Source organism: Pistacia vera, unplaced genomic scaffold (genome assembly GCF_008641045.1).
Source record: "Pistacia vera cultivar Batoury unplaced genomic scaffold, PisVer_v2 Contig147, whole genome shotgun sequence".
Lineage (NCBI taxonomy): Eukaryota > Viridiplantae > Streptophyta > Magnoliopsida > Sapindales > Anacardiaceae > Pistacia > Pistacia vera.
In genome coordinates this window covers 287,348-302,402 of record NW_022195543.1, presented here as the reverse complement: position 1 = coordinate 302,402, position 15,055 = coordinate 287,348, and the positions used below count along the sequence as shown (strand labels likewise).

The 15,055-nt window shown below is 29.5% G+C and overlaps 2 protein-coding genes across 2 annotated transcripts; both read left to right on the top strand.

The window, feature by feature from the left end:
- Positions 1-202: 202 nt before the first annotated feature.
- On the top strand, positions 203-1,582 carry LOC116124082 (gibberellin 20-oxidase-like protein). Its single transcript, XM_031409790.1, has 2 exons — positions 203-569; positions 944-1,582. The coding sequence occupies exons 1-2, from the start codon at positions 214-216 to the stop codon at positions 1,542-1,544; spliced, it is 957 nt and encodes a 318-aa protein (XP_031265650.1). The 5' UTR covers positions 203-213; the 3' UTR covers positions 1,545-1,582.
- A 2,860-nt stretch (positions 1,583-4,442) lies between these two features.
- On the top strand, positions 4,443-5,587 carry LOC116124039 (gibberellin 20-oxidase-like protein). Its single transcript, XM_031409754.1, has 2 exons — positions 4,443-4,465; positions 4,855-5,587. Exons 1-2 carry the CDS (start codon positions 4,443-4,445, stop codon positions 5,453-5,455), a joined length of 624 nt encoding a protein of 207 aa, XP_031265614.1. The 3' UTR covers positions 5,456-5,587.
- The last annotated feature ends 9,468 nt before the right edge of the window (positions 5,588-15,055 follow it).

The window sequence follows — 15,055 nt, the reverse complement described above, 5'->3', positions numbered from 1 at the left end:
TTATATGTAATTAATTTATTAAGCATGTGTTTCTGTTGATTTGCATAATTAATTCTTGTTTCTTTTCCTGCTTTTCTTTTCACACTCTAGTAATTAATTCCAAATTTGAAGATTATAATTTAAGAAATTTTAGGTAACCAACTACCTATAAAAGCCACCACATCCCAACTGAACAAACTACCTCATCATTTTCATATCTTGATAAATTAATTAATGGCTGAATCACAGACAACTGTAGAGCTTCCTGTACTTGATATTTCTCAGCCTTTAAGCACCTCCAAGCTCTCTGCCCTCTCCGCAGCCTGCAAAGAATGGGGTTTCTTCTATATCACCAACCATGGAGTCTCCAAAGATCTTTACAGGAAACTTCATTCCCTCTCAAATCATCTCTTCAACCTCCCTTATGAAACCAAAGTCAAGGTTGGCCCTTTTTCATCCATCAAAACTTACACACCACACTTCATTGCGTCCCCTTTCTTCGAGAGTTTTCGAGTGTCTGGACCCGACTTTTCCTCTTCTGCCCAGAGTTCTGTGGAGGCTCTCCTTAAGGAACCAAATTCAGACTTCAGGTAAAAGCACGTTATACAGTTTTCTAATCTTCTTTTTATCACCGCACACTACTTGCGTTTCACGGCTAAGAAATAGCCTGACATGTTGGTTAATAACCACTTGAGCGCCCTTCTTTTACAAGTCAGTTTCAACGTGAATTTACTCATTTGTAATTCTTACAATTGGTATCAAAACAAAACCATCTTCTAGACAAACCTTGAGGGTTTGGCACTCACTTAGGAACGCCTACCTTATCGCAAATGAGAACTAGTAACACTTTGATTTAAATTGGTTTAGATTGATTTAGATACTAATTATACGGCATGAATTTAGTCATCTTTAACTCGTATTGTTTCTGATAGTTAGAGTGATTCTGTTTTGATTTTGTTGGCAGTGAGACATTAAAGGAGTATGGAAGGAAGATGACAGAGCTATCAAAAGCAATAGTACAGTTTGTTCTAATGAGCTTAGGCAAAGATTTTCAAAAGAAATTCTATGAATCTGAATTCAGCAAGTGCCATGGTTACTTGAGAATAATCAACTACTCACCTCCGGAAAATGTGGTAGAAAAACAAGTTGAAGGGCTAGGGATGCACACAGACATGAGTTGTGTGACAATAGTTTATCAAGATGAGATTGGAGGGCTTCAAGTGAGATCTAAAGAAGGTACATGGATGGACATAAACCCATGTGAAGACACTCTCGTTGTCAACATTGGAGATTTGATGCATGCATGGAGCAATGGGAGGCTCAGGTCATCTGAACATAGAGTTGTTCTAAAACGTAATGCTAATAGATTTTCTTTGGCGTTCTTCTGGTGTTTTGAAGATGAGAAAAACATTTCAGCCCCGGATGAAGTTGTCGGAGAAGAAGATAACAGGGTATACAAGACGTTTATTTGTAAGGATTATTTGAGATTTAGAGAGAGCAGCGAGAAAGGGAAGTTTGAGAAGGTGGGTTTTACAGTGAAACAGTTTGCAGGAATTAATTCATAATCAAGAGATGAAGAAGTGATTATTGGGTTTGTTAATTAAGTTTTTGCTATGTATATTTCCAGTAACTTGTTCTTATTTGTTCATGAATTAATCTGAAGCAATGAATTGAAGCTTCAAAATGTGTGGGTATGAATAAAATAATGATTCAATATGGTGGCTGATTTGGTTTACTGTATATGTATAATGTGGATTGGATGACATCTGCCAGCACATTAACAGATAAGTAATGCCAAAAATATTTTTGTGTAGCAGAAACAAAATCTTTTTATAATTTCAGTGCTATAAATTTAGTTAAAATTTTATTTTTACTTGTATTCGGCAAGTAAAATCTAGTCTCAATCCATACTTACGAATATCAAGTTAGATCCACATTTTTTTTTTTTTACCGGAGATGTCCGTACCAATTTATATGCATCTTAACTAATCTCCTAGAACTCGAAAACTACTGGCTGGATAAGAGATCTAATGACTACCCCTATTAGCAACTAAGTATAAACTCAAATTTAGTCTCAATCCATACTTACGAATTTCAAGTTAGATCCATATATATAGATTTTGATGATCGGGGGATGTCTGTATTAGCTTATGTGCACCTCATCTAATCTCCTGAGACTCTGAAAACGACCGGCCAAATAAGAGATTTAATGGATACACCTATTAGCAACCAATTAGAAACTCAAATTCATGACCTCTTAAGTAAAATACACTCAAGAGTCCCTATCCAACTATTGAATCACTCGGGGGTAGTTAAATTGTTGGTGATAAGATCTTTTCTCTTTAACTAAATAGATTGTTTTGGATGATAAATTCCAAAGCAGATGTAGAATATCTACTTTGATTAACTATTTGAAGAGCGGACAATATTGTTATAATGCCAATTTACAAGTATTCATTTTATATAAAAAAAAATTAAAAAAAAAAAAAAAAAAAAAAAAAAATCCTGTCAAGTTTAAACAAGTTGTTATTTTTAAAAAAAAAAAATAAATAAATAATAGACAGTTTTTGTTAATATGATTCCTGTTAAACCCTACAAAGAAAATGTAATACATACTTTTTTATTTATGTTATCTCGTGATAAACCAAACAACAAGAAGTTAACAAATTGCAATGTGATAGTTTGATTAATTTTTTTCTTTTTTTTTTATGATCAAGACTGTTCGGGCCAGCTTGTACGCAACTTAGTTAAACCGAGACCCTAAAGTTGAGAGCTAGATAAATCCTCTCAATGAACAACTATATTAACAATCCAAGTTAATTGAATTCAGAACTTCTTAGTAATACACCCAAGATGCCAAAAGTCCTAGTTAACCGTTAGATTACTCAGTGGTAATTAATAATTTATTAAGTGATTATGCATGGGAATTAGATAATAAATTAAATAAATAAAGTAATACATACTTCTTACTTATGTAAACTCGTGAGAAACCAAACGTCAAAAAAAATAACGAATATAGCAAAGAAATAGAGAGTTAAATTAATTAATTAATAATTGATTAAGTGATAATGGGAGGCCACAAAGCCTCCTGAGTCCTGAGGTTGAAGAATTAATGGGTGCTAAATAATTGGCATTTCTCACGGGGACGGCCACCACCGATTATCAAATGGTGCACCTTTTGATCGAGCCCATTGAGGTCGTCAAATTACACCTCAATTTTCCTGTCAATTTAAATTAATTTAACCACCTCCAACTTTAATTATATGTTTATCGATTCCAATACTACGTCAAACCTCATAAACTAAAACTAAAATACATTAATTTTACTTTTAATTTTAATATTCTAATACTAAAACATTGTCTCGCTTCAACTTTATGCATATTGTTTGACTTCCTTAATTTATGCCATAATTTTCTCTGCTTTGCACTAATCATATATATATATATAAAGTTGAATACCTATACGGTCTGATCGACACATGACACATATTGAAAGCTCTATAATTGTTCCATTTTGATACATTGGATTGACAAATCAATCAAATTGCTCTATCTTGATATGTTGAGTTAGTATTTATTGCTCTATATATAATTATTAATTAATTAAAAAAATAGAATTTGTATTAATAATTAATAATAGTAATAATAATAATAATACAGGTGCATTGCATTAGCATTATAAATGTCTAACCATAATGACACCTTGGATTTGTGATTGTCATGTAGTTGAATTTTATTGGTGATGATGTAGATAATATTAATTGTTGTATTGCTATTCCAAAGTCTAAATAATCAGACATAAAGATTGGATTACATAGGTGCATTACATTGGTAGTAAAAGCATACTTGTTTATTAATATTATATAGGTGCATTGTATTAACATTGCAAACATTTCTTCGTATTCAATTCGTATTTAATTGTGTTTATATTCAAAAGGTCTAAATAAGGGGTTTAAAAGAGGCGTATGTTTAGTTATGTATTATCGCAATATATTAGTTGGTTTCAACAATACGTTTGGTCTTTTGTTAATTGTTTATAGGTCATGTTAGTTTGTGCCAATAATACATCTATTCTTCATGATTTTGTTAATCGATAATTTTTATTTATTTATATTTTTGTTGTTGTTTACAGGTCAAAGATTCACGAATTGGCATATAATAAAGGAAGGATGTCCGATTGACATTGTCAAATGAGTTGTTATTTTGATTCGTTCTTCTGAACTGTAAGTATATAATCTAACTATTTTAATATGAAATTGTAAGTATATCTCCTAACTATTTTAACGGTTATTATTTGGTTGAATGATTATTTTTATTCGGTCAATCTATTTGAATGATTAATTGTGTTAGTCCTGCCGAACAGTAAGTGTATTCCTTAATAATCTTAACATAAAGATTAATTAAATTTTGTTATGTTTGTTTTCAAGGAAATGTTCATGTACTTTACTAACATCAAATCGAGGATGATCTTATTGTCAGCTGAACTGTGAGTATGTGTCATATCTATATTAATAGAAATAGTTCATTTGTGTTGAATATGTTTTCTGTAAAAATATTCGTGTATTTTAATTTGTTATATAAATGATTAATTGTTTATGTCTTACTGATGTGCGATTATATATGTTAAATGAATTAATTTTGGCTGATTATGTTTTCCAATTAATATGTGTTATTTTAAATATTTCTTATCAATTCTAATATGATAATCCCTTAAATTTGGGTCAAGTGAACCATTCATTTTATCATCACATGCATTTCAGTTTCCACTGAACAACTAGTAATAAATTGACCACAACTCTACGGCATGAATTTAGTCATCTTTAACTCGTATTGTTTCTGATAGTTAGAGTGATTCTGTTTTGATTTTGTTGGCAGTGAGACATTAAAGGAGTATGGAAGGAAGATGACAGAGCTATCAAAAGCAATAGTACAGTTTGTTCTAATGAGCTTAGGCAAAGATTTTCAAAAGAAATTCTATGAATCTGAATTCAGCAAGTGCCATGGTTACTTGAGAATAATCAACTACTCACCTCCGGAAAATGTGGTAGAAAAACAAGTTGAAGGGCTAGGGATGCACACAGACATGAGTTGTGTGACAATAGTTTATCAAGATGAGATTGGAGGGCTTCAAGTGAGATCTAAAGAAGGTACATGGATGGACATAAACCCATGTGAAGACACTCTCGTTGTCAACATTGGAGATTTGATGCATGCATGGAGCAATGGGAAGCTCAGGTCATCTGAACATAGAGTTGTTCTAAAACGTAATGCTAATAGATTTTCTTTGGCGTTCTTCTGGTGTTTTGAAGATGAGAAAAACATTTCAGCCCCCGATGAAGTTGTTGGAGAAGAAGATAACAGGATGTACAAGACGTTTATTTGTAGGGATTATTTGAGATTTAGAGAGAGCAGCGAGAAAGGGAAGTTTGAGAAGGTGGGTTTTACAGTGAAACAGTTTGCAGGAATTAATTCATAATCAAGAGATGAAGAAGTGATTATTGGGTTTGTTAATTAAGTTTTTGCCATGTATATTTCCAGTAACTTGTTTTTATTTGTTCATGAATTAATCTGAAGCAATGAATTGAAGCTACAAAATGTGTGGGTATGAATAAAATAATGATTCAATATGGTGGCTGATTCGGTTTACTGTATATGTATAATGTGGATTGGATGCATCTGCCGGCACATTAACGAATTTGAGTAAAATTTCCAGTTTGAACCGAAAACTTTTAACAGATAATTAATGCCAAAAATCTTTTTGTGTAACTGAAACAAAATCTTTTTGGGTGCGTTTGGTTTAGTATTTTGGATAGGATTTTAGGGATAGTATTGGGTTATTGGATAGGGGAGTAATAGGGGAGTATTACGAGGTAAATTTTAAAAATTTATGAAAAAGCCCTTAAGTTTACTAATTTAACTAAAGACCCTAACATATAAAATGACAAAAACACCCCCACCACCTGCAGTGTCAGATTCCGGCCACCACCGCCGGAATCTGGCCGAAAAATTTCGTTACGGCACAGACCGGTCGGATTTGTGCCGTAACACGTCGGATCTAGCCGGAAAAGGCCAGATCTATGGTCTGTTATGGCCGTTGATGGCCGGAAAAGGCCAAACAAGGGCCATCTTTGGCCGTCAGCGACGGCCAAATCCGTGGTAGATCTGGCCGAAAAAGGCCACAGCGGTGAACTTCCGGCCATTTCTGGTCGAAAGTTAGGCCGTTATACAGATTCCGGCTATCACCGACGGTGGTTGCCGGAATCTGACAAGTTGGGTTGATGGGGGTGCTTTTGTTAATTTTTAAACTTTTTTTCAGGGGGTATTTAGTGAAATTAATAACCTTATGGGGTTTAAATGTAATTAAAAAATAGAGTAATATTTCTGGAATAATGTGCCAAACATTATTTGGAGAATAGGATCCAGAATAGGGATAAAAATATTAAGCCAAACATGCCGTTTATAATTTCAGTGCCATAAATTTAGTTAAAATTTTATTTTTACTTGTATTCGGCAAGTAAATTAAAATTTAGTCTCAATCCATACTTATGAATATCAAGTTAGATCCACATTTTTTTTTTTTTTTATGACTAGGGATGTCCGAGCCAGTTTATATGCACCTCAACTAATTTCCTAGGACTTTGAAACTATCGACTGAATAAGAGATCCAGTGACTACCTCTATTAGCAACTAAGGATAAACTCAAATTTAGTCTCATCCATACTTACAAACTTCAAGTTAGATCCATATTTTTTATTTTATTTTTTATGATTGGAGGGTGTTTGAGCCAGCTTATGTGCACCTCAACTAATCTCTTAGGACTCTGAAACGACTGACCAAATAAGAGATTTAATGGCTACTGCTATTAACAACCAAGGAGAAACTCGAATTCAGGACCTCTTAAGTAATACACTCAAGAGTCCCTATCTAACTATTGAATCACTCACGGGTAGTTAAATTGTTGGTGATAAGATCTTTTCTCTTTAACTAAATAGACTGTTTTGGATGATAAATTCCAAAGCAGATGTAGAATATCTACTTTGATTAACTATTTGAAGAGTGGACAATATTGTTATAATGCCAATTTACAAGTATTCATTTTATATAAAAAAATTAAAAAAAATAAAATTATGTCAAGTTTAAACAAGTTGTTATTTTTTTTTTAAAAATAAATAAATAATAGACAGTTTTTGTTAATATGATTCCTGTTAAACCCTACAAAGAAAATGTAATACATACTTTTTTATTTATGTTATCTCGTGATAAACCAAACAACAAGAAGTTAACAAATTGCAATGTGATAGTTTGATTAATTTTTTTCTTTTTTTTTTATGATCAAGACTGTTCGGGCCAGCTTGTACGCAACTTAGTTAAACCGAGACCCTAAAGTTGAGAGCTAGATAAATCCTCTCAATGAACAACTATATTAACAATCCAAGTTAATTGAATTCAGAACTTCTTAGTAATACACCCAAGATGCCAAAAGTCCTAGTTAACCGTTAGATTACTCAGTGGTAATTAATAATTTATTAAGTGATTATGCATGGGAATTAGATAATAAATTAAATAAATAAAGTAATACATACTTCTTACTTATGTAAACTCGTGAGAAACCAAACGTCAAAAAAAATAACGAATATAGCAAAGAAATAGAGAGTTAAATTAATTAATTAATAATTGATTAAGTGATAATGGGAGGCCACAAAGCCTCCTGAGTCCTGAGGTTGAAGAATTAATGGGTGCTAAATAATTGGCATTTCTCACGGGGACGGCCACCACCGATTATCAAATGGTGCACCTTTTGATCGAGCCCATTGAGGTCGTCAAATTACACCTCAATTTTCCTGTCAATTTAAATTAATTTAACCACCTCCAACTTTAATTATATGTTTATCGATTCCAATACTACGTCAAACCTCATAAACTAAAACTAAAATACATTAATTTTACTTTTAATTTTAATATTCTAATACTAAAACATTGTCTCGCTTCAACTTTATGCATATTGTTTGACTTCCTTAATTTATGCCATAATTTTCTCTGCTTTGCACTAATCATATATATATATATAAAGTTGAATACCTATACGGTCTGATCGACACATGACACATATTGAAAGCTCTATAATTGTTCCATTTTGATACATTGGATTGACAAATCAATCAAATTGCTCTATCTTGATATGTTGAGTTAGTATTTATTGCTCTATATATAATTATTAATTAATTAAAAAAATAGAATTTGTATTAATAATTAATAATAGTAATAATAATAATAATACAGGTGCATTGCATTAGCATTATAAATGTCTAACCATAATGACACCTTGGATTTGTGATTGTCATGTAGTTGAATTTTATTGGTGATGATGTAGATAATATTAATTGTTGTATTGCTATTCCAAAGTCTAAATAATCAGACATAAAGATTGGATTACATAGGTGCATTACATTGGTAGTAAAAGCATACTTGTTTATTAATATTATATAGGTGCATTGTATTAACATTGCAAACATTTCTTCGTATTCAATTCGTATTTAATTGTGTTTATATTCAAAAGGTCTAAATAAGGGGTTTAAAAGAGGCGTATGTTTAGTTATGTATTATCGCAATATATTAGTTGGTTTCAACAATACGTTTGGTCTTTTGTTAATTGTTTATAGGTCATGTTAGTTTGTGCCAATAATACATCTATTCTTCATGATTTTGTTAATCGATAATTTTTATTTATTTATATTTTTGTTGTTGTTTACAGGTCAAAGATTCACGAATTGGCATATAATAAAGGAAGGATGTCCGATTGACATTGTCAAATGAGTTGTTATTTTGATTCGTTCTTCTGAACTGTAAGTATATAATCTAACTATTTTAATATGAAATTGTAAGTATATCTCCTAACTATTTTAACGGTTATTATTTGGTTGAATGATTATTTTTATTCGGTCAATCTATTTGAATGATTAATTGTGTTAGTCCTGCCGAACAGTAAGTGTATTCCTTAATAATCTTAACATAAAGATTAATTAAATTTTGTTATGTTTGTTTTCAAGGAAATGTTCATGTACTTTACTAACATCAAATCGAGGATGATCTTATTGTCAGCTGAACTGTGAGTATGTGTCATATCTATATTAATAGAAATAGTTCATTTGTGTTGAATATGTTTTCTGTAAAAATATTCGTGTATTTTAATTTGTTATATAAATGATTAATTGTTTATGTCTTACTGATGTGCGATTATATATGTTAAATGAATTAATTTTGGCTGATTATGTTTTCCAATTAATATGTGTTATTTTAAATATTTCTTATCAATTCTAATATGATAATCCCTTAAATTTGGGTCAAGTGAACCATTCATTTTATCATCACATGCATTTCAGTTTCCACTGAACAACTAGTAATAAATTGACCACAACTTGCTCAATAAAACTCCAATTGATGAGAGGTTTGAATCTTTAGAAACTANATATAAAGTTGAATGCCCATATGGTTTGATCGACACGTGGCATATATTGAAAGCTTTAAAATTACTTCATTTTGACACATTGGATTGACAAGTCAATCAAATTATTCTATCTTGACACGTTGAGTTAGTATTTATTGCTCTATCTATAATTATTAATTAATTAAAAAAATAGAATTTGCATTAATAATTAATAATAATAATAATAATAATAATAATACAGGTACATTGTATTAGCATTCTAAAGGTCTGACCATAATGACACATTAGATTTGTGATTGTCATGTAGTTGAATTTTATTGGTGATGATGTAGACAATATTAATTTCTGCATGGTATTCCAAAGTCTAAATAAATAGACATAAATATTGGATTACATAAGTGCATTACATTGGTAATAAAAGCATATCTGTTTATTAATAATTATATAGATGCATTGTATTGACATTACAAACATTTCTTCATATTCAATTCGTATTTAATTGTGTTAACATTCAAAAGGTCTAAATAAGAGGTTTAAAAGAGGCGTATGTTCAGTTGTGTATTATCGTAATATGTTAGTTGGTGTCAATAATACGTCTGGTCTTTTGTTAATTGTTTATAGGTCATGTTAGTTTATGTAAATAATGCATTTAATATTCATGATTTTGTTAATCGATGATTTTTTTTTTATTTATGTTTTTGTTGTTGTTTACAGGTCAAAGATTCATGAATTGATATAGAATAAAGAAAGAATGCCCGATTGACATTGTCAAATGAGTTGTTATTTTAATTCGTTCTTCTAAACTGTAAGTATATACTTTAACTATTTTAATACGAAATTGTAAGTATATCTCTTAATTATTTTAATGGTTATTATTTGGTTGAATGATTGTTTTTATTCGGTTAATCTATTTGAATGACTAATTGTGTTAGTCTTGGTGAACAATAAGTGTATTCCTTAACAATCTTAACATAAAGATTGATTAAATTTTGTTATATTTGTTTTCAAGGAAATGTTCATGTATTTTACTAAGATCAAATCAAGGATGATCATATTGTAAGTCGAATTGTGAGTATATATCATATCTATATTAGTAGAAATAGTTCATTTGTGTTGAATATGTTTTCTGTAAAAACATTCGTGTATTTTAATTTGTTATATGAATGATTAATTGTTTATGTCCTGCTGATGTGCGATTATATATGTTAAATGAATTAATTTTGGTTGATTATGTTTTCCAATTAATATGTGTTATTTGAAATATTTATTATCAGTCCTAATATGATAATCCCTTAAATTTGGGTCAAGTAAACCATTCATTTTATCATCACACTTATGTCAGTTTCCACTAAACAACTAATAATAAATTGACCACAACTTGCTTAATAAAACTCTAATTGATGAGAGGTTTGAATCTTTAGAAACTAGACAGATAAGGATTTAATTTGATATATTATACGCTTAATTTGGATAACTGTAGCTCCACTGCCAAACCATTCCTTTTATCATCACACACATTTCAGTTTCCACTAAACAATCAGTAGTAAATTGATCATAACTTGCTTAATAAAACTCCAATTGATGAGAGGTTTCAATCTTTAGAAACTAGATAGACATGGATTTAATTTGGTATATTATACGCTTAATTTGGATAACTGTAGCCCCACTATCGAATCATTCATTTTATTATCATACACATTTCGGTTTCCCCTGTTTCTCAATTTCCACTAAACAGTCAGTAGTAAATTAGTCATATCTTGCTCAATAAAAATCCAATTGATAAGCGGTTTGAATCTTTGGAAACTAGAAAGATAGGGCTTTAATTTGATATATTATATGATGAATTATGATAACTATAGACCTGGTGTCAAACCATTCATTTTATTATCACATACATAAAACAAATTCAATTTTAGTGATGACAAAGGAAAACAAATATTGATATGTAGTTTTAATTGTATGTGTTCTATTTCTTTTTCTTGATTTTTGGATTGATTTTTTTGTTTGATTTGTTGGTATCGTCTTTCTTTAGGATGTTATCATCAAATGTTTTTTTTGCTATAGGTGATGGTCAATTCTAATTGCAGCAAATAGATTTGTATCACAAGACCTTTATCTTCATGGTTCTTCAATGCTTCAATTAAGTTGCCTTCAGATTACACTGTTGGATTTGTTGTTGCTTTCTATGGGAGTTCTCTTCTCAACATTCTTAATTTTTTTTTAATTTCTAAAATAATAATAATAAAAATAATTCATTTTGTCTTCTCAGCAATCAAAATCAGTTTTTTTTCCTTTGGCTCTGCAAGTCTGTTGCTTAAAAGTTCACATTTTTCAACAATGTTTCTCTTTCTCTAATTGATTTATAGACTTATCAATAATACCCAGTGGGTTATCCTACAAATTTTTTTGCTTTTCTTAACAAAGTTTTAAACTTTGGTTGTGGATTTCAAATAGTGACATATTTGAGAAGAACCATGATGATATAGACTTTGAGTTCAATTTGTGGATATTTTATTTATTAATTTTTTAATTATCAATTCAATATAAAATTAACTTCAATGTAGAAAATATATATTTAAAACACAAAAAACCAATAAAGAAATATATATATAAATAGATAATCTATACATATATATATATATATATATATAATATATATTCTATATATAGATATAATATGATATATGTATATATAAAATAAACATACCCGTGCAATGCAACTTGAAAATGATTATAAAAATTACGGAAGGTCAGTATAAATTTTAAGTTTAAATAGTTGATCTTAATAATATTCAGGTGACTTTAAAAATTATACACAATTCACTATAAAACACTGGCATCGAATATTAAAGACATGTCTGTAAAAATAATATCAATTGTACAAGGTGATGATCCTGAAAATATAATCAGACCATATAATATTCAGGTGATCTTCTCACGTTGGATGAATGATTTAATGACATCTACCTATAATTGATATTAATAATTATAAAGGTATAATTATTAATTTATCTTAAAACAACTTTGTATATATATATAATTTATATTTACTTTAAAATTTGTATAATTTAACAATTATTATGTCTTAATCTAATTGGTTTATTTTGTTAGAATAATTTTGTTTACAATTTATTTAAAAAACATTGAATAAACATATTCGCGCAACACATGGGCCCCATGTCTAGTTACATTATAATAACTTAATATAAATCATACAAGATTTATCATTTTCATTTCTATATATTCAAAAAAATATGTAAATAAGTTTAAGAATTGCATGAAAACACTTGCAAAATGAGAAAAAAAAAAAATCATGATCCTTTTCTAACATTGAATTTTCATGTTTAGTCTAACTAATATCAATTCTCGATCCAACTCTTTAGGACAATCGTATTAAACTCTATTTTTGTTATGTTTTGAGTTAAAAAGTGTTTTTCAGGAATATAATAAACAAGGATAGCATAATGAATTAATAAGTAGAACCTGAATTTGAAGGGATGAATGTTAGAAATTTTCCTAATTGTGGGCCAATATTAATTATAATTTTTGTTTTATTTAAAACTAGGTAAATGCGTAATCCAAATGAGAATTTTATGTGATCGTTCCAAGATTGTCTAATACATTTCATTATAATAATCTAGGTAAACGACCGTGTAGGTTTTGACCTTTAATGGGCTTCAAGGTTTATTAGGTCTTTAATGAGAGAACCCAATTAACCAATATTAAAATTGGCTATCCCATTTCAAATGTTTCAAAACAACTTAACTAATTGTAAGTCATCATTCAGTGTGTATTATTGGACAGGAAGACCTATGCATTCTGTCGATTCTGGAAAGCCTCCACTTCTTTTATAAGGAATTCAAGAATAAGAAATCATGGCACAAACAGGTTTGTCTATAACCTTTAATTATTAATTCTATATTCAATAATCTATGCGTTGATCTTTTGATAAATTATTGATTATAATTGGATCCTATTCTTATTGATTGATTAAAATATTGATAGAATTCATGTATAATTTTCTTACAATGAAGTTGTTGATGCTTGATTTTGACATCAATGACGTGTAAAGCGCTACGAAGTTACACTTGAGCTAATTAAACTTTGTGGGTGAGGTATTGTTTGTGCAATGGCATGCAAAGATGTAAAAATAGAGTTGACAAGGGAATTTTTATAGTAGTTCAAATGCTTAAAGCAAATCATACATCCACTGTGTTCTTTTATATAAATTTGTTCCTAGTCGTTAGACAAGATTACAAGAGGTCACGAACTGCAATTCAGTCTCTTTCTAGTAGTGTGTCTTTGCTATTTTTTTTTATTGAATTCGTTTAGGGTTATAACGCAAATGTTGGTTGAATAATTGTTTATTTAATGTAAATGTTACATTATACCCTAAAGTTTAATTAATGTTTATTGATGGACAATTTATTGAATATAATTGATATAATTGATATATATATATATATATATATATTAACATAATGCATATTTATTATGTTTGATAACATGTGATGCCATATTGAAGCATGTAATATGCTTGTATGTTTTATGCATATTAATTATGCCATTGTTTATAGTTAAGTTTTAATATTTATATGAAGTGTTGAAACTTAATTTTATGGCATGACATTTAGTTTTAGGTATGTAGTTTGAGGTTTATGTTTTATATTTAGTTGATACATATGGTGGATATGTATAGGATAGATATTAAAACATTAACTCAGAACAAAACCTAATCTTTAAATCTTCCCTAATTAAAATATTAAGTCTAAGCCTTCCATTATGAGTCAATTAATTCTTTTCCATAGAATTAGAGATTCTATTATGTGAGGGATGCTAATTTATAACATAGAATTGATTGTCTTAGTTCTTGGATAGAAATTCACATTGTACCCAAGATTTCTATTATATGAGGGTATAATGAGAATTCTATTTTAAGAAAGCATAATAGGTCGGATTTAACTAGTCTAGGGTACCAAGATTTTTATTATGTGAGGTATCTGAAACTAGAGGCAAGGAAATGAATCATAGCTTATATGGTGATATAAAAGGAAACAGTTTCCTACTTATTGAATTTAATGGACCGAGATTTCTATTATATGAGGTTTATTAAATTTGATAAGAATTTGATTCCTTACTAGAAATTTTAATCCAGCAAAATTTCTGAATCTTTATCCAAGGAAGTATAGGATTTGAATAAAATAGTGGGAGCTAATTAGATTAGCTTAATAAAAGATATATGTAACAAAACACTCATAATTTTTTTTTTTTTTTTTCTTTTTTTTTGTAAATTTTCTTCCAGTATCTCTCATAAAATATAAAACCGTGAAAGATTAATGATCTACTGTTAAAAATCCTAGATGATAATAAGAAGTTAGTTGGCCGTAGTAATTTCAATAATTGGTTGAGGAAACTGACAATAATATTGAATTCAAAAAACGCAGCCTATGTTTTGGACACACTCCTACCTGAATCTCTTCCTTCTGATGCTCCTTCTGATGAGCATAACGAATATAAAAAATGGAAGGAGGATGAACTTAAAGCTCGCTCCAGAGAAAGTGTGAAAAGATGAAAAGTGCTAATAAAATTTACCTCACGTTACAAGAGTTGTACCGTGAAAATTTGAGGATG

Excerpts from the sequence above, each read along its gene's own strand:
- LOC116124082 (XM_031409790.1), top strand. The coding sequence starts at position 214 with ATGGCTGAATCACAGACAACTGTAGAGCTTCCTGTACTTGATATTTCT. Across the intron at positions 570-943 it reads GAACCAAATTCAGACTTCAG|TGAGACATTAAAGGAGTATG; the intron begins GTAAAAGCACGT and ends TTTTGTTGGCAG.
- LOC116124039 (XM_031409754.1), top strand. The coding sequence starts at position 4,443 with ATGATCTTATTGTCAGCTGAACT. Across the intron at positions 4,466-4,854 it reads ATCTTATTGTCAGCTGAACT|TGAGACATTAAAGGAGTATG; the intron begins GTGAGTATGTGT and ends TTTTGTTGGCAG.